Source organism: Alligator mississippiensis, chromosome 12 (assembly GCF_030867095.1).
Source record: "Alligator mississippiensis isolate rAllMis1 chromosome 12, rAllMis1, whole genome shotgun sequence".
NCBI lineage: Eukaryota > Metazoa > Chordata > Crocodylia > Alligatoridae > Alligator > Alligator mississippiensis.
In genome coordinates, this window is record NC_081835.1 from 51802014 (window position 1) to 51820455 (window position 18442).

An 18442-nucleotide genomic window follows, 5' to 3' on the forward strand; every position below is an offset into this window, starting at 1 on the left:
TTTCATTGATGTTACCCCACCGATTTGAAATGAGCTAATGCTTGATTTATACTGGTGTAAGATCAGGATTAGATCCAATGAGCCATTACAATTGTTAAGTTTGATGGTATTTATCCCCCTACATACAGAGCCTGAAGTATCTTCTTCTTTGTCTTTGTTTTTGTCAAGGCTTGTAAAAGAGTTAATTGTTTCACATTAGTGGATTTACAATCCTGTGTATTAGGGGATTCCTTTCAGGTACTCCCAGAGTGACTGCAGTGATTGTGGCCTTCCACGTTTTGAAAAAGATAACAAAGGCTGATGTAAAATCTTATACAAAACCTAGTCAGCCCCTATATGGTGTGATTTTGTTTTTACTCAAGTAGTTAATCTTTATTTAAGAAAGGCTATTAACACATTTCACCCACGCTATAAAAAATGTGGGGGAGGTAGAAAGCTGAGGTAATGTTGCAAAGGATAAATCCTCTGAGCCTTTGACAAAAGGAAGAAGGAATGCTGAACCCTAAGAGAGATTTTAATGGGTGTTAGGTTTTTCAGCGGCCACTCGTACACTCTTTTGAGCATCCTCAGCCAAAACAATGGCTAACAGTAGGGAATCCTAATATGCTTTTTTTAAATTTTGGAGACCGTAGTTAGGTATGGATTAACATTTCTATTTGGTTAAGAATGAATGGATCTTCCCACCCCCAGCACATATCACAATGTTCTCTACTTTATCGAGGGAATATTCTGAGTTTTAGGATGAAAATGTAAATATTTGCTTGTTATAGGCTTCAGGCATTAAATGTAATTGTTTAATTTTAACATAAATCAACCCCCTACCCACTGAATACTAAAATTCTACTGTGTGTGGAAGCCCTGTGACAAAACCATAGGAATCGACATTTAGGATTTTGAAAAAATAGTAAACCTATGAATGTGCACTATGATTCTGCACATTCTCTTGGTTTCAGTTTTCTAGCTGCTTCCTTCTATATTTTATACCATCCTTGACTTCATTGGGAAGCTGCTGGCTACTCACCACTTCTGAAGATAGTCCACTCAATGAAGAACCAAAGTACAGATTTGGGAGCCTGAACCAAAAATCTTGGCCCAGGCTGCTCTGTAGTGCTCGCAGGCAAAGCAGCAGTAGCAAGCATCCAGAACTCGAATCAGAGCAGTAATTGCTTCATGATTAAATAACAAGGACTTGCCATCTTTGTATGAAAAGAAAAGCTAATGCGATTTGCCTGGAGACTGTCAGAAAGGATCAGAAGAGGCACAACTGCTTAGTGCTCTCCACTGTAGCTGTAGCACATGGCCTATAAATGTCTTCAGCAACTGATATAGTCTAGGTTTCCTCTGCTCTTTTGATTATTCAGAGCATGGAAGATCTCACGAGGGAGCGGCTGGCTACAGTGCTCTTGCTGCCCATTGCACAACAGTCTCGCTGTGGCTTCCTGCCATCCCAGAGGGAGCTGCTTTTCCTGGATAGTTTCTAAGTGTTTTGGGATGCAGCAGGATGAAGGGCATAATATAATCACCAGTGGGTTTATTTACACGTATAATTAAGGTGAAGAAATAAACTTTGACCTGGAGTGAACTGCTCCTGGGTGCAGCGTCTACATGTGTGTCCAGGACAGCAGCAATTTGAGGCAGGGTGGAGCATGCCTGGGCTGGCAGGAGGTACAGGGGAGGGTCATGGGGGGCAGTGTCAGGCTGTGAAAGGACTGACTGGGGTGTGAGGGTGCAGAACCTGTGGGGCTGTGTGGGTAGGTTGCAGGCGGAAGCCTGGTCCCTTACTCAGTCACCATCTACATGTGCATTTCAGTGCAGTTACGTACTCTACCGTAAGACGTTGGAGACAGTACTATCCTACGGCAGAGGTAATTAATTTACTGCATCCTAATACTGGTTCATGTGTAGACACTGATGCTTCACTGTGCCGTTAGTCTGCTCCACAGCAGCGAGGGTGGCGCAAGTACCTACTCCGAGGATCTGCAAAAGGAGACTGGACACACACCTTGCTGGGGTTATTTGACGCCAGCAGTCTGCAGAGCAGGGGGGCTGGACCCGATGATCTCCCGAGGTCCCTTCCAGGCCTATACTTCTGTGACTCTGTGAACACGGCACGACGCACCCAGGATGTATGCAGCAGTGGTTCTCAACCTTTTTAGACTCAAGCACCCTTCCTTAAACTGGAAGTGCTCCTTGGGAAAATCCCAGCTCTTATTTGCATTTGTTTATTGACCATGGAAAAATAGGAAGAGAAGGTTTCCTTCTGCAATGGCCTCCAGGCCGGTCAGGATGTATTTAACACTGTGGGCTCCTTGAAATCTCTGGGCTGAGTTCATGACTCGTCTTTGCCTCCTAACTGTGCTAAGTGGCGCAGCATCCTGGGGCACTCTTAACAAGATCTCCAGGCACCCCAGGGTGCTGCAGCACTTTGCTTGAGAATTGGTGTGTGCGTGTGCATGCGTGTGCGTGTGCAATTCCACAGAAGCCCTCCAAATGCCTCTGAGCTCCATCTGTCCGCATCCAACCTGGCCCAGGATCCTGGTTCCCCTCCCCCCGCAGCAGCGGCACGTGCTCCTCGCCGTACGGACCGCGGCTGCTGGGCGCCGCCATGACACTGTACGGACAGCGAGGCGCACCGGGCGCCGCCATGACCCCGCGCGCATGCGCAGGCGCCGCGGGTGCCTCTCCATTGAGAAGAATGAGGGGAAGCAGGGGGAGGAACAGGCGCGAGGAGCCGCCGAGGGGCGGGGCTACGCTCCGGGGCTCCGGCCATGGCCACAGTGGATGCCGAGGTGAGTGAGAGCGGCGGCGTCCATCTACCCCGGGCGGGGGAGAAAGATGGGGGAGCGCGCAGTGGTATCGCCCTGGGCCCGGCAGGTTCCGTGTGCGCCGGGAAGCGGGGCGCGCCCCCCCGCGCTGTGGTTCAGTCCAACTCTTCTGGGGAAGAATGCGGGCTCTCCTGCCATTGTGTGCGCGGGGGGGGGGCCCGGGACTCTGTATAACTCACACCCCTCCGCGGCTGCCCAGTGGTATGGGCCATGCCGGGGCCGGGGCGCGCGCCGGGAGCCCTCGCATGCAGGTTCCGGGGTTCCGCCGGGTGCAGGCGAGCCCAGCCGAGCCGGAGAGGGGCCCGGGCGCCCCCTAGCGAGGGGCGGGGGCAGCGCGCCCTGTTGGCCCATGCAGGGTCCGGGGCTCGCCGGCTGGCATGAGCCATGCAGGCTGCCGGGTCCCTCCCACGTGCGAGGGGCGAGCCATGCAGGGGCCCAGGCCCGGGCCCGGGCTGGGGCTGGCCATGAGCTATCCAGGGCGGGGGGCTGCCCCTACGTCCCTGCCCAGCTCCCTGGCCTGGGCGACACGTGGTTGTAGGCATGTCATGAGCCATGCGCCTCGGACTGGGTGCTGGGATGTGACCAGGGTTTTTTCTTGCCCCCTCTTCCCCTCTCGCTTGCAGCCAGGTCTAGGTTAGCACTTCCCAAACTTGGCCTGATTCTGGTGCCACGTCCTCAGCAAGGCCCCCCTCCCCAACCCCCGTGCCTGTGACCCCCATCTGCCGATTTATAGATTCATAGATGCTAGGGTTGGAAGGGACCTCAATAGATCGAGTCCGACCCCCTGCATAAGCAGGAAAGAGTGCTGGGTTCAGATGACCCCAGCTAGATACTCGTCTAACCTCCTCTTGAAGACCCCCAGGGTAGGGGAGAGCACCACCTCCCTTGGGAGCCCGTTCCAGACCTTGGCCACTCGAACTGTGAAGAAGTTCTTCCTAATGTCCAATCTAAATCTGCTCTCTGCTAGCTTGTGGCCATTATTTCTTGTAACCCCCAGGGGCGCCTTGGTGAATAAATCCTCACCAATTCCCTTCTGTGCCCCTGTGATGAACTTATAGGCAGCCACAAGGTCGCCTCTCAACCTTCTCTTGCGGAGGCTGAAAAGGTCCAGTTTCTCTAGTCTCTCCTCGTAGGGCTTGGTCTGCAGGCCCTTAACCATGCGAGTGGCCCTTCTCTGGACCCTCTCCAGGTTATCCGCATCCTTCTTGAAGTGTGGCGCCCAGAATTGCACGCAGTACTCCAACTGCGGTCTGACCAGCGCCCGATAGAGGGGAAGTATCACCTCCCTGGACCTATTCGTCGTGCATCTGCTGATGCACGATAAAGTGCCATTGGCTTTTCTGATGGCTTCGTCACACTGCCGGCTCATGTTCATCTTGGAGTCCGCTAGGACTCCAAGATCCCTTTCCACCTCCGTGTCACCCAGCAGGTCATTCCCTAGGCTGTAGGTGTGCTGGACATTTTTCCTCCCTAGGTGCAGCACTTTGCATTTCTCCTTGTTGAACTGCATCCTGTTGTTTTCTGCCCACTTGTCAAACCTATCCAGGTCTGCCTGCAGCTGTTCCCTGCCCTCCAGCGTGTCCACTTCTCCCCATAGCTTTGTGTCATCCGCAAACTTGGACAGAGTACATTTGACTCCCTTGTCCAAGTCACTGATGAAGACATTAAAGAGTATCGGTCCAAGGACCGAGCCCTGCGGGACCCCACTGCCCACACCCTTCCAGGTCGAGACCGACCCATCCACCACGACTCTTTGGGTGCGACCCTCTAGCCAATTCACCACCCACCGGGCTGTGCAGTCATCCACATCACAGCCTCTTAACTTGTTCACCAGTATGGGGTGGGATACCGTATCGAAGGCCTTCCTGAAGTCTAAGTATACGACATCCACCCCTCCTCCTGTGTCCAGGCGTTTCGTAACCTGGTCATAGAAAGAGACTAGATTGGTCAGGCACGATCTGCCCGCCACAAACCCATGCTGGTTTCCCCTCAGCATAATTTGCCCTGCCGGGCTCTCACAAATGTGAGCCTTGATAATTTTTTCAAAGACTTTACCAAGGATGGAGGTGAGACTGACCGGCCTATAGTTGCCCGGGTCCTCCTTCCTCCCCTTTTTGAAAATGGGGACCACGTTGGCCCTTTTCCAGTCCTCCGGGACTTGGCCCATGCGCCACGAGCATTCGAATATTCCCGCCAGTGGCTCTGCAGTGATGTCGGCCAGTGCCTTCAGCACCCTCGGATGGAGCCCATCCGGGCCTGCCGACTTAAAGGCATCCAGTTCTTCCAAGTGACTCTGCACCACCTCAGGATCTACGTATGGAAGTCTGGTGCCTTGCTGCTGCCTCTCTACAACCCCAGTGAGAGACTTGTCCTGCCCCTCGCTTAGGAACACTGAGGCAAAGAACTCATTGAGGAGTTCAGCCTTGTCCCCCCTATCTGTCACCAATTGTTTCTGCCCATTTAGCAGGGGTCCTATTCCTCCCGGGGCCTTCCTTTTACTCCCAATATATCTAAAAAACAATTTCTTGTTGTCTTTTACTTGGGTTGCCATCCTCAGCTCCATGGTAGCTTTGGCCCACCTAACTGCCTCCCTACAAGCACGAGCAGAGGAGGTATATTCATCTTTAGTGTTCTCACCCTGTTTCCACTTTTTATGTGCTCCCCTTTTGGCCCTTAGGCTGCCCTGGATTTCTCTGGTCAGCCATGGAAGCCTCCTGGCCCTTTCCCTTTTTTGCCTCGCTCAGGGATCATCTTGCTTTGTGCCCGAAGGATCGTTTCCTTAACGCACAGCCACCTTTCTTGGGCTCCCATCCCTTCAAAACTCCTACTCTGCAGTGCGTCCTTGACTAATCGCCTGAGTGCATTGAGATCAGCTTTCCTAAAGTCTAGCACTTTCACCCTACTAGTTACCTTACCCACTCGACGTCTTATGTTGAATTCTATTATTAGGTGATCACTGTCTCCCAAATGGCTACCGATCTGGAGGTCCCCTATCATGTCATCCCCTGTTGCCAATACCAGATCCAGTATGGCATTCCCCCTAGTGGGACCATGCACCTCCTGTGTCAGGTGGAGGTCCTGTACACAGGTTAGAAACCTGCGTGACTGATGGGACCTTGCTGTCTGCATCTCCCAGCAGATGTTGCAAGCCCATTTGGGGACTGCTGGTTTGGAGGTGATTGTGTTTCCACTGGGCTCCATGCGTGGGGCCGCAGCGTCGTGGGGGATGCCCGCCCGCCTGCCGGGTTCGGGGCCTCGCACTCGAGGTGGAAGAAGGATGGATGTGTCCCGTTCGCTGCTGGGAGCGGAGACCTGCACGGCAGTGGGGAGCGCTCATATCCGCTGACCGTCGCCGCTCCCCACGCAGTCAGGGACAGCCCGAACGCCAGCAGCTGCCTGGGACTGGCAGGTCAATATTGCCAACGAGTAGGTGGGAGGGTTTTGTGCCAGTCCTCTTCTGCCTCCTTCCCCTCCCCCCCCCAAATCAGCCTCATGTTTCCCTTCTTCCTCAAGGTAACCACTGAGTGCCTTATCAGACTCGTTAATCAGGCAGTGATGCTTAGCTACTGCCTCATTTACCCTTCTTACAAGGCACCTTGACATTTTGGAGGGATTTTTTTTTTTTTAAATTTGAATCCAAGGCCAATTTTTTTTTTTTTTTAATTTGTATCTGAAGCCAAATTAGGCAAAATTAATTCCATATCCAAGGGTCCAATGGCCCTACTACCGGCAAACATCCTCCACCTGTACCTGGGGCTTCAGATGTTTCCAAAACCTTTGGTGGGCATCCTACTTGCAGGCCCTTGGGGTTCGGATACCCCCAAGTTTTGCTTGCCCTTAGCTATAGGGCCGCAGGAGCAAGCAAGGGAGGAGAAATTTTGGAGGGATACACTTAAATATAAAACCAAACCTCCTCTTTCGTCTCAGTCCAGTAAGCAAGTTGGAGGTGTTACAAAGGAAATGCATTTTCATTAAACAGGTAGTTTCTAAACGACGCAGAGGAAAAGTATCTCCCAAAAAACCACCAGAAGTTAAAACCTTGCGCTCAGACGTGGGAACAATGGGCTGCAGGAGGAGAGAAGGCAAATTTTCCTTTAGTGAGAACAACTTTTTGGGACCAAGGGACTTCAGAGATTAACAGGAAGCTTGCCTTTGCAGGCTGGTCTCTGTTGGTTGAGAGTGCATCCATTGGTGTTCCTTTCACTTTCCTTTTGCCTACTTGGCAGAAATGGGTACAGCAACCACCCCAGGGTGAAGCTGATCAGGGAAAGGAGGTTGGGACACGCTTTCTGTGGGAGGTGGAGTACACTGCAACTTTTCAGAGATCTGTCAGTGCAGTTGGACTGTACAGCTTCCAGCCACTAAGCTTTTATTTCTGCTCAAGGTTCACATGGATATAGTAGTTTGAAACGTGCTATTTCTGGAGGGTGAAGGATTATTTGATCCAGAGCAAAAATCCCTGAAGAAAATGGTGTTTGCCAACTTCCCTGATCCCATAATGGCAATTAGTCATATGATGCATAACTCCAGGTGTCCCCAAAGGTTATAAAATGAAGCTCAAGGTATCCCATTAAAGAATATAAACATCTCATAGAGCTCAGATGCCTTTTTGCTTGCTTGCCATCTGAATGAAAGCCTACAGCTTTCTGAACGTCATTTCAGAATGTGTTACCTTTTTGTACGTCCACATGCAGATTAAACAGTAGATTGCAACAGGTTGAGCGGAGACCCTTCACAGGCCAAGAACGCCACTGTATATATGTGAACAAAATGCGCATAACGGTTGCATACTGATAACTCCATAGCTACTGAGTGCAGTTAATGATCAACATCCTCCAACAGGTTGGCTGCACCTTGCATTTCAGGTACACAGGAGGATAGGCTGTCACCTTTCTCAGCTTGCTATTCTAAAATTTTGCATGCAAAATGTTATGCGGTGGCAGAGAAATTTCAGCTACAAGTGAGATGAGCTACACAGATGGAAATGTCAGCAGATCTTTGTATAGCACTTTGAAGGTACATCCTGAATTTCTTTATGTAGGCAGAAGTCTCTTTGATTTCCGTGGGAGTTCTGCTCAAGGGAGGATGCTGTGTATTGGATTCAGTCATAACGGCAGTTCAGGGCCTGATCCTACTACCATTGCTCTTGTATAGCAATGCCTGTCAGGGGGATGTGGTATTAATCATGCTGTGTGACATAAGAATTAGCCTATGGGCAATTCCATCCTTTTATCTGCCAGCTCTGTGTTGAGTTGGTGCTGCGTGGTTGCAGCCAAGGCAGAGGTCTATTCTTAACACAGCAACTCTCAGCACACAGGTTAGTCTTACAAATACGCACATGCACACGCACACACACATGCTATTTTTAGGGGAAATCTCCCAAGGGTCTGGCTGAGGTCTGTTCCATATGTAATTTTCTGAAGAGATATTGAGAAACTTTGGTCTAAGGATGCTGGCAGTGGAATTTGATGGGAGGGAAGAATCATGAATTATTTGGTGACTTTCAGATCATCCCTTTCTTGCTTTTCTACCCCATCTCAGTTCCAAGAAATTAACAGACCAGATTTCACTCTCATTTGTACCCCAGGAAAACACACTGAAGTCAGTAGGGTTGCAGCGGCTTTAGTTCACAGCAGAATATGGAAAACTGATGCAGCTCTGGTGTAAATATTCAGCAGCTGAAATAGTGAAGCAGAGACTGGCATCCTTTGATCAGTCTCTATGACTAGATGAATTGACAGAGAAACTGGGTAGCATTAGGGAATGATGTTGTATGGTCAGAAGAGTCAGTCCCTTCCTTTATCCAGAGCTCAGTGTGCTGGATAGAAGGTGTTTCTACCTCTGCCCTTGGGGGTGGAGGGGAGGGAACAAATGTGTACCTGGTACAGCTGTGGGAAGTGTCTACACCAGCTTTTATGAGCCTGTCCATTGTCTTGAGCTATTGATGATCTGTTAATTCCAGATAAAAATGCCTTTAACCTGTCCTGCAGCTCACACCTGCTAGGGAGGTGAGGATCGTAAAGACAAGGTTCTTGTCCAGTGATTGTTATCTTGTGTCAAGTCATTCAGTTTTGTGATGCGGCAAGTAGACTGTGCATCCCAGTGAGTGGTTGAGTTTCCAGTTGATCAGCTATCCTGTGAGTGAATAGCTGGACTCTCAGCTGCTTCTATTGATGATTTTTACTGGTAACAAGTGCTTGCATGAGTTCAATTTGGTTCAAGTGACTAGGATAATAAAGGTTAAAGTTTGGGGGCTTGATTCTCTTTGACTTACCCAATATTAAATTAGTGTAGCTCCATTGAATTTGATGGTGGTGTTCCTCATTTATATTACCATGGATCAAAGAATCCAACCTGGGGTTTGGGCACCTTTTAAAACAGTAGTTTGGGGTGAGTTCTGTTGCAGTATGCCGGGCCCTCAAAACATTATGGCCATGTCCCCACAAGCAGGAACGTGGGTTCCCCAGGGACAGATAGAAGCTGCACATATTTGTGCCACTGCTAGTTGTCCCTGGGAAATGCCCCTGCACTGGTGCATAACAGGCTGCCCCAGGTTGGGAGCCAGCAACTTGGCTGGCCCTAGCAGCATTACCTGGGGTCCTGTGAACTTTGCTGGGCTCCAGGTACGCAGGGCCTGGCTGGCAGCTGGAGTGTGGCTCTGGCCGGCCAGGCTCTGGTTTTGGGTGATGCACACTGTCACCACATGCACCGTGCCGCTTTTTTCTGGCGTGGGTGTTTTTTGACACCAGGATCTCCCAGTGTCAAAAAAACCTGCTGATTAGCAGCACGTCATCCACCTGCATGCGCAGTAGTTTGTGGCCCTGAAGACAGGGCCACATACCGCATGTTTGCTCATCTGGACATGCCCTATTTGTGTCCTTAAGGGTCTCTGTGATCTGGATTGCATCATAACCACAGTGACTCTGGAGTGGGTACATCCCTCCCAACATCTATGCAGGTCTGCACTGGTTTGCTCGTCAAAACATGTTTCTTTCAGGTCTGGTGATGACAAGCTGGTGGCCTGCCTTTTACGGTGTACCGTCACCAATAGGTTCTGCAGTTTTTCCATCTCAGATGAGTGATTTTGATGTGCGTAAAAACAAGGAGATTCCAAGCACTTTCTTCCAGGCCCCAGTGCCTAGCTACAGAGCGTAGAAGACGCACAGCTTTGAAGAAAGCAGCTTTTCTTTTTTGACATGATAATGGATTTTTTTTGTCGTTTCCCCCTCCCATATCTGTCTGATCTGTAAAATCCTGTTCCTGCAGATGCAGCTTTTCCCCTGTAAGGTGAACAGATGACAAGACAGCTCTGTAGGGCCAGATTTCCCAGGGTGCACTACCCAGAGTTGGGGCCAGACCTTCCAAAGATCTCAGCACCTGCCAGCTCCGAATGTGGCCCCGATGGGCAGATTTTCAATAGAGAGCACTCAACACGCTGAGCAGTTCTGAAAATCTGGCTCATGGCGCTCACACAGCCCTGGCTTTGATTCCTGCTCTCATCTCCTTAGCCAGCTGGTGCTGGGAGATCTCTGTAGGCAGGCCCCTGTCTTGTATTGTTAACTCCCTAGCAGATTAAGGGAGCCAGCTGTAACTGGTCCCAGTGAGCTTCCTGTTCACTGGGTCCAGGCTGGAGGGAGGATGCTGTGGTAGGCCCATAATGGGAGGAGCTCTGGGCTTAATAAGATATGCTCCCGAGGTATCATTTTGTAGTTGATTTTCAGTTCCCCGCCTTTTCATTTTTGCAGGTGACATGATCTGCTGTTCTTTTAGTCTGCCCTGTTCTGCCTCCTCTCTCACTTACACTTGCTGGCTGGTATTATCAGGATCAGTGAGGAGTGGGATAATTTGCTTTCCCAGTGCCATAACTTGGGATAAGTAGGTTGCTTCAGGGTTCGTTAAAACATGAACACCTCTTTCTTTTCCTCATGCACTTGAAGGCCATGGCTTGATGGCCAAGGGGGTGTTTTCTTCCGTTTTGCTAGTTCTTTAAATTAGATAAACAATACGCCTATTTGAGCTCATGTACACAGATTTAAAAAAAGATTTTCAATTCATTTGGCCCCACTTCTAGGATAAAACTTGGCCAGGGAATCTGGCTTCTAGTGTTTCAGCCATGTACTTTTCCTTCCCGGGATGAAAGGTAGATTTTTTTTACTATGTGCAGGGAGGCATGTCATCTTCATTTTAGCAAGTTTAAGTAAACCCTAAACTCTTTTCCAAGGCTCATTTTGACCTGTTAACATATGCTAGAACGCCACGCTTTTTTGTTGACAGTAGGATTTTACCAAGTGTTAACCAACGTGATAAAAACCCCATCTTTTCTCCTACCATGAATCAAGCCAAGATAGAAAAAAGCATCTCTGTGCCATCAGGACAGCACCTCGGGCTTGGTCTACACTAAAAAGTTTTACCAGCATAACTTTAGTCTAGGGTGTACTATTATTTTACTGTATAGTGGTAAAAGCCCTAGTGCAGGCATATTTTACTAGAAGGGAGGTGAAATGCTGCTATAGTTTATTCTGCTTCTCAAACTGGAGGCTTGGTCTACGCTTGACAGACTCAGCTATGCCAGCAAATCTGCTAGGAGTGTGAAAAAATCACCTTACAACTGACATCACTCTGTCAGCAAAAGCCCTACTGAAAACATAGTTATACCAGCAAAAGAATACTTACTCCATTCAGGGAATGGGAGCCAGCTGAAGTTATGTTAGTAAAAGAACTATTTTGCAAGTATAAGCGACATCACCCTTAGGAGGGTTTTGCTGGTTTAAATCTGGCACAAACCCTTTAAGTGTAGACAAGGCCAGAATAAACTACTAGTATGGGTACTTTTATACTAGTATGACCATGCCCATGCTAGGAGCTTTTTGCTTTAATTAATACTTTCTAGTAGAGACAAGCCCTAAGAAGGACTGTTGTGCCCTCTCATCAAGTGAGAAACACTCCTTCAAAGGACTGCTTGTATCCTTACAAATACTCCTGGGCCCTGCCACCCTGCAGTCTGCTTCTGCCCCAAGTGGTTTTCTTCAAGTCTAAATTTGAATGTGGTTTAGTTCCACTGGGTGGTTTGTAGCACAAGAAAATGTGTGTTACACTATATGGCAACTACTGCATGAGGTGAGCAAGTATGGCAGGGGCATCAGGTATTTGCATGGTTAAGGAACTGGGCTGGCTGAAGATGAGCTGTTAAATAATAAATCCCACCCCTTTCAGTTTTTTATTTCCTTTGCAAAGGGTATTTCTCAAGCACAGTGGCAAATGGTGGCAATTTAGGATAGAAGGGGAAGACCAGTGGGCCAGGATGTTAGAGCCTGTATATTTAGGTCTAGGTCTCTGCATATTAATAGTCTCAAAGAAGCAGCATGCAGTAAAGGGGAGGAAAAAGGCTGAGAAAGTGGTTTTCTCCTTCCTCCTAAATTAAATTCAGATTGACTTTGATGACTAGGATTATAGTAAGGTAAGTGGTTTATGCCATCCGTATAGACCAGTGTAAAACAATGCAAGTAGGAACAAAGGTGCAAAAAGGGATTATGGTTTTTCAGGTCAGATAGGGCAATGGAGAGGTCGTGCATTTGGGGTTGATGGTGGATAGAATCGCCAGAACAAGCAGGATAGCATTCGGGGCAGAACAGAGGCATCTACAGGCACATTTGACAGCCAAACTTTGGAACAGCGTTTAGGCTGTCATTAACAAAATTAAGGGGACAGCCAGACTTCTGTGCGAGGAAAATGAAAAGGAGTGGGTAGCCAGAATTACTCTAATTTCAGCTGGACCAGAAGCTTAGGGTACACAGGAGTGGAATGGGGGCATCTCAGGGAGCAGCTCATTGTGACTTAAGGGAACTCAGAAATACTCTGTACTTTGGGCCTGCTTTGGCTGGGATAAAGGATATTCGTGAACACAGTAGCATTTGTGTTCTAGCTAACACAATTAAAACTGGTGTGTGCAAGGCAAATTGCACGTTAACACATGTCAGAAAGGAACCCTAATCTCCCTCTAGGCTTCACCTTACTCTGCTAATGTGTTACAATGCAGTTAATGGTGTGATTAGCTCTTGTAGTATTTGGTATTTTTTTTCTTTAAGCCTGAGTTTCTGGAGTCACACAAGAAACAAAGCTGCCAGCTTCTTTTATTTCAAAGTAAATTTCTAGCTTTCCTAGTTTGAGAGAGAGCTCGAAAACGTGATCCTCAGAAGCATATAAAACCACACCTTTAAAGCTCTAATTATTTTTAAAATGATCTGATTTGCCGAGTGTTGTGGGGGACAGGGACAGACGGGGACTGATTCCTGGTTTTTGGAATAGAATCATAGAATCATAGAAATTAAGGATACTTGGGGTTGGCACTGTAGAAATTGTCCTTTCTACAGCAGAGTTTCTACACGTTCATTACAACATTTTAGCTAACAGGTTGAATCTCAGTCTAGATAGTTTCTGAAAGTGTGTCAGTGGCAGTACTAAAGATGTGTGAACAAAACTGGGATTTTTCAGATGACCTAATGGGTTGAGGTGCCAAACTCCCTTTGATTTAAAGGGTGTGTCTTCAGTGTAGAGTTATCAGCCCCAGGGTTACCCTAGGGTGGGTGTGAACACCCAGACCCAAGTTACTGGGTCCTCCATAAATTGTCCTTCTGGGCATGTGGGGGGAAAAAGTGGGATCATGGGAAGGCATTGGAGGGACATCAGAGCTCAAGTAGACCTAGCCTCCATCCTTACCAAACAGCGGATGGGTTACTAGCCTAAATATAAGCACAACCTGGACTGTAGTCACTGTCTGAATTTCACCAGAAAGCCTGGGTTGAAAGCACCGTTGGATTAAGAGGGTTTTGTGCTAGTGGGAGGGCCGTTGCGGCAACACTCGGTGTGAACCCATGCTAACTTTGTTATGAACCCTGGATGGGAGCTGGATGCTCAACTCCCTTAAGATTATCAGAGAGGCTTAAAGGAGACTGGGGATAGGAAGTTGATGGGTCTTTTATGTACAAAGGATAGATAACAGATTGCATACTCCACCCACCAAAGGCGGCCAGTGTGAATGGTCTTTAAAAGGTGTTAAAGTAGTATGTAGTGTCTAGGAGACTAAATTGTTGAAGGCCTGACTGCTGTGTACCTCTCTTGTCCTCTTATTTCTTATATAAAGATGTTGAGATTACTAGAATATAAAGCTAATTATAAATAATGTATCAATTGAAGACCGTTGTTAATAATTGATAGATTGAATCCACATCTAACTGGCTTTGTAGAGAGCACCAGGACAGGCTGCTGAATTGGTGACTATGGTGCGAGGAGGTTTTAATTGCATGCTAATAAAACTCAGGCTAATTCACACAGACTATGTCTTAAGTGTTAAAGGAACATGACTGTCTTGCATATTAAACTTGCGTAGTGGCCTCAGGACCAGGTGAAAGACATTTTAATGCAGTCAAGTTGCTCTATTTCAGTTTGGTGCTGACAAGACACTTTAAAAGTAAAAACTCTCCAAACAGGTTGTTCATAAGGTATCTTATAGGATTTGGAGACTTCACTTCAAATTTTACTTCAAATATTTCAACTTCCCTCCAAAATACTGATGGTTAACAAATAACACTTATTTAAAAATGGACTTCATCTGTATGAAATTAGGTTCAATATTTTGCTTTTCCTTCTGTCCCTTCACATGAAGATGAATATTATCATTGACATAGTAACATGCTGCCAGTGTATCACCAAGGTGCTGCCTTAGAGCCTCTTCCCTTTGCTGGCAAAGCCTGTGTCCTAGAGGTTTGTGTACTCATAGGGAAGGAGAGAGGAATGGGCAAGTTTTCTATTCCTTTGTATTCCTTCTTCAACTGAAACAGGAGGCAGCAGCACTGCAAGCAATCTTGCATTAAGTATATTAGCTGGAAACATTTCTGCTTTTGCTGTGAAGAGTGTGTGGAGAGGTTAACACAGTGTCCAGGTTGCAGCATTTGAAGTAGTGGGGAAAGGGGATTTATTTTTTTTCTGTTTTTTCTTCAGTCCCTGGCAATAGAGCTCCTTGTCACTTATGAGTTGAATTGAATCACAGCTGCAGCCCCAACAGATCTGCTTTCTCTTGGTGCAGTACAAAAGTGGTGCTTTCTGCCTCAAACTTGGAATTAGTTCGTCCAGGATTTGTATGGCACTCCCTTCTGCACAGAGTACTCTTGGTGCCAGTTACCTGACAGGTCTGAGCTCCTTTTTGTTGTAGCATGATGCAGGTAGCAGAGTGCTTTCACGGCTCTTTTTAGCACACATTGAACTGATTCCTTTCCAAAGTCTCCATTACTACACCAACAATATAGGAAAGCTGTTTACAGATACCTTTTATGTTTCTCATACACCCTGAAGTATTAGACCAGAAGTTTACCAGTCATCAGAGGATCAAGGTGCTGTTTACTAATGCACACTAGTAGGTGTACATATTGGTAGTAGTAGTAGTGCTGTGGTTGGTTGTTTCCAGAGACCCCAGTCAGTGATTAGGACCTGCTGTGCTAAGTGACTACCTAAAACATAAAGATGGTTCCTATTCCAAAGAGTTTGCAGTGTAAATATATGACTTTATGGTCCTATATTATCACCAGTACAATCTGGTTGTAAAGAAAAAGGTTGCACACTTACAGTTGTTACCTGATTTACAGGTGACCTGATGGGTTAGGTACTGATAAAAGACAGAAGACATTGGTTAGCAGTCTGCCCTTTTATGGTTTACAATCCAGGACACAAGAACAAACACTTATGCCGGTGACCATCTGGCTACCCACAACAGGGCAATTAGTAGTTTCTTATCTATGCCTCCTGATGGGACTCAGGAGTGGGAAAGAGGCTGGTACACAGACTGGCAGCAGGTTTTCTTGGATTTGCTGGGTTTTCCCATTTTTACTCTCTTCTCTATACTCTTTGTTTATACATGACTTATTCTAACAAACATTCTCTGGTTGGTTTATTTAAATGTCTTTGTTGAACTGATACTTTGGGAACCAGGCTGAACCAATTTTTTGCTGGCCTCCGGAGATGGAATCATAGAAAATTAGGGTTGGAAGGGACCTCAGGAGGTCATCTAGTCCAACCCCCTGCTCAGAGGTGTTAATTCAGTGGGATTTATGTCCTCATGAAAATTAAAATTCTGGAAGGCAGAATGTCTTATCTCCTTCCTTTACCATCTTGGAATGCTACTTGTCACTGTCGTGTCTTCACCTTGGCTTATGGTTATCACTGACACACATACACACTATAGCAAAATTACATCTAATACGTTTGCTCACCTCAATTACTATTGCTAACATTTTAAAGATAAAGTTATGATATGGTATATTTGGATGATCTATTTTAATCAAATAGATTAAATAGATTCTGGTGGCCCTCCTGCATATTGTCTCCTTCTAGGCCTTTTGCTCTGTTTAATTTGATCTTATTACTGGCTTAGCTGCATGTATTGATTGTTTTCTTTACTTTGCTGACCAGGCTAGTTGTAATGTTTGCAAAAAAGGTTCACTCTGCAGTCACTTGGAAGCAGGCTTTGAGGCCTTTTGCTTTAGCCATGCTTCTGAAACTTTGTCCAGGCCTCTTGAAAATGGCCAATGCTGGCAACACAGGTTTGCTTTACCTTAACCAAGGTCTCATCTTCACTACAGATTTCTGTCAAAAAAGCTGTTTTATCACCATATGTTTGCATGTGTTTGTCAACCCATAGAATCAGAGGAGGATTGTTTAGTTCACCTCCTTGCACAAATACAGGATATACTGTTCCTAAACCATCCCAGACAGCTGCCTCGGTAGCCTGTTCTTGAAAAGCTCCAATGAAGGAGGTTCCACAGATTCCCTCGAGAGCTACGCTTCTTATAGTTAGGAAGGGTTTTTTGAGATTTGATTTAAATTGCTTTGTTTCAGTTTAAGCCCATTTCCTTGTGTCCTGTGCTTTGTGGCAAAGCCAAATAACTATTCTCTCTTTTCCTTATGGCAGTCTTTCAGACAGTTGAAATCTGCTGTCATGCCCCCCTGCCTTAATCTTCTTTTTTCCAGACTAGATGTACTGTACCTTGTAACTTCAGCCTTTCCTGGTGCTACTTATTTTCCAAGCCTTTTATCGTCATTGTTATTTGCCTCTAGAGTAAAAGAAAGGCAGACCAGAAGAACCTCCCCTTCTGGTTGCTGAATAAAGACTCCTCCTCTGATGATACAAACTCCCAGTGAATGTAGAGCAACTGGCAAAATGCCATTGTGGACACACTCCAGCGATGAAACAGTGTTGGCAGCTCTAAATGCTGGGCTTCTACCCATAGTGCACTGTGTCTTTTGCCAAAACAGTGCTTTAAAATGGGGATTCAACACTGGCAAGAGCAGCCAAGTATGCACCGGTCCAGTGATGTAGCAACGTTGGCAGCCCCTCGCTGACAAATTTCCAGTGGCAAAATGGCAGGGGTGATCTAAGAGCCAGGGGCACAGGCAGCATCATGAGACATCATGATATGCCAAGCACCCATGGGTGCTTTAAATGTTTGGAAAAATTGACAGATGCTCCCCTGGTCCCAGGAAGCCTAAAACTGCTGACCCCCTCCTCCCCCAATTACTTCTAGTGCAATGATATTTTCTTCTATAGGGAAGCCTAAATTGTGATATGCAATCCTTTGGTTTCCATGTTATTTCTCTGAGGAGTCAGGTGTCTTACCATGCACTAGGATGACAGTGCTTGTACTGTCCTTGTTTGTAAAGCAGGGAGCCCAACGAAGGAGTTACATAATTTCCCTTCTCTTCCACCCCCACCTTCTATTTATGAAACTTTTCTCCCTAATATATTATTAATTGACCTCTTATTTCTATAGCGCTGTAAAGATGGCTGTGCTCACTTCCTCAAATAACTTCTGGCCTACATATCAAGGAAAAAAAACAGATTTTCCTTATTTCTATGAGTAGATATCCAGCTTCAGGCTTGACCAGTGCTGCTGGGTGCAGACATGTAAGAAGAACAAGGAGCTGCAGATTCTCTCTGTGCAGGCCTGTCAGGGTGAGTTACCTGGAGTTATGTGCAGGGAGAGCTTGCAGAGGGTTACCCTGCCTGGGTTTGCCAGCACAGGTGGCACGTTCTTGATGTCTGATCCCTCAGCTCTGAAGTCAGTAGGAGGTTTGGCATAGACTTCATTGGAAGTGAGATTGACCCCTTTGCGTTCTTGTGATGCAGCATGTAACAGCTTACAGCAGCGTTTGGCCTTTTTCTCTTTTCAAGTTCTATTGCAGAGGTCTCATACATTTCTGAGAGATCTGTTGGATGAACCTGATTATGAGCTTTAGAATTTGCCTACAGCTGTGTCCAAAATGACTTAATAGACTTGTTAAATCCAACATTATCAAAATTCTGCTAAGTGGCCTTGCTTCATCATTGAATGGCTTTACTCTGTCGCAGAGAAAAGCCACTCGTATGATTAGAGGCCTGAAGAGCAAGCTGTACGAGGAAAGGCTGCCAGACATGGGACAGCTCAGCCTAGAAGACTTCAGTGGTGGGGGGATTTGGTGGCAGCTTACCAATATATCAGAGGAGAGCATCAGGGGCTAGGCAAGCAACTATTCACCAAAGTGCTCCAAGGGAAACCAGGAGCAACAGTCATAAACACCTAGAAGAAGGT

At 46.9% G+C, this 18442-nt stretch overlaps 1 protein-coding gene across 1 annotated transcript in view; it reads left to right on the top strand.

Moving 5' to 3' along the window:
* Positions 1-2706: 2706 nt before the first annotated feature.
* The window catches only part of EHMT1 (euchromatic histone lysine methyltransferase 1), a 153252-nt gene continuing 137516 nt past the window's right edge, over positions 2707-18442 (top strand). Inside the window, exon 1 of the mRNA XM_006273851.4 lies at positions 2707-2789. Coding sequence (XP_006273913.2) covers positions 2769-2789 — 21 coding nt within the window. The 5' untranslated portion in view covers positions 2707-2768. The remainder of the gene's footprint in view (positions 2790-18442) is intronic.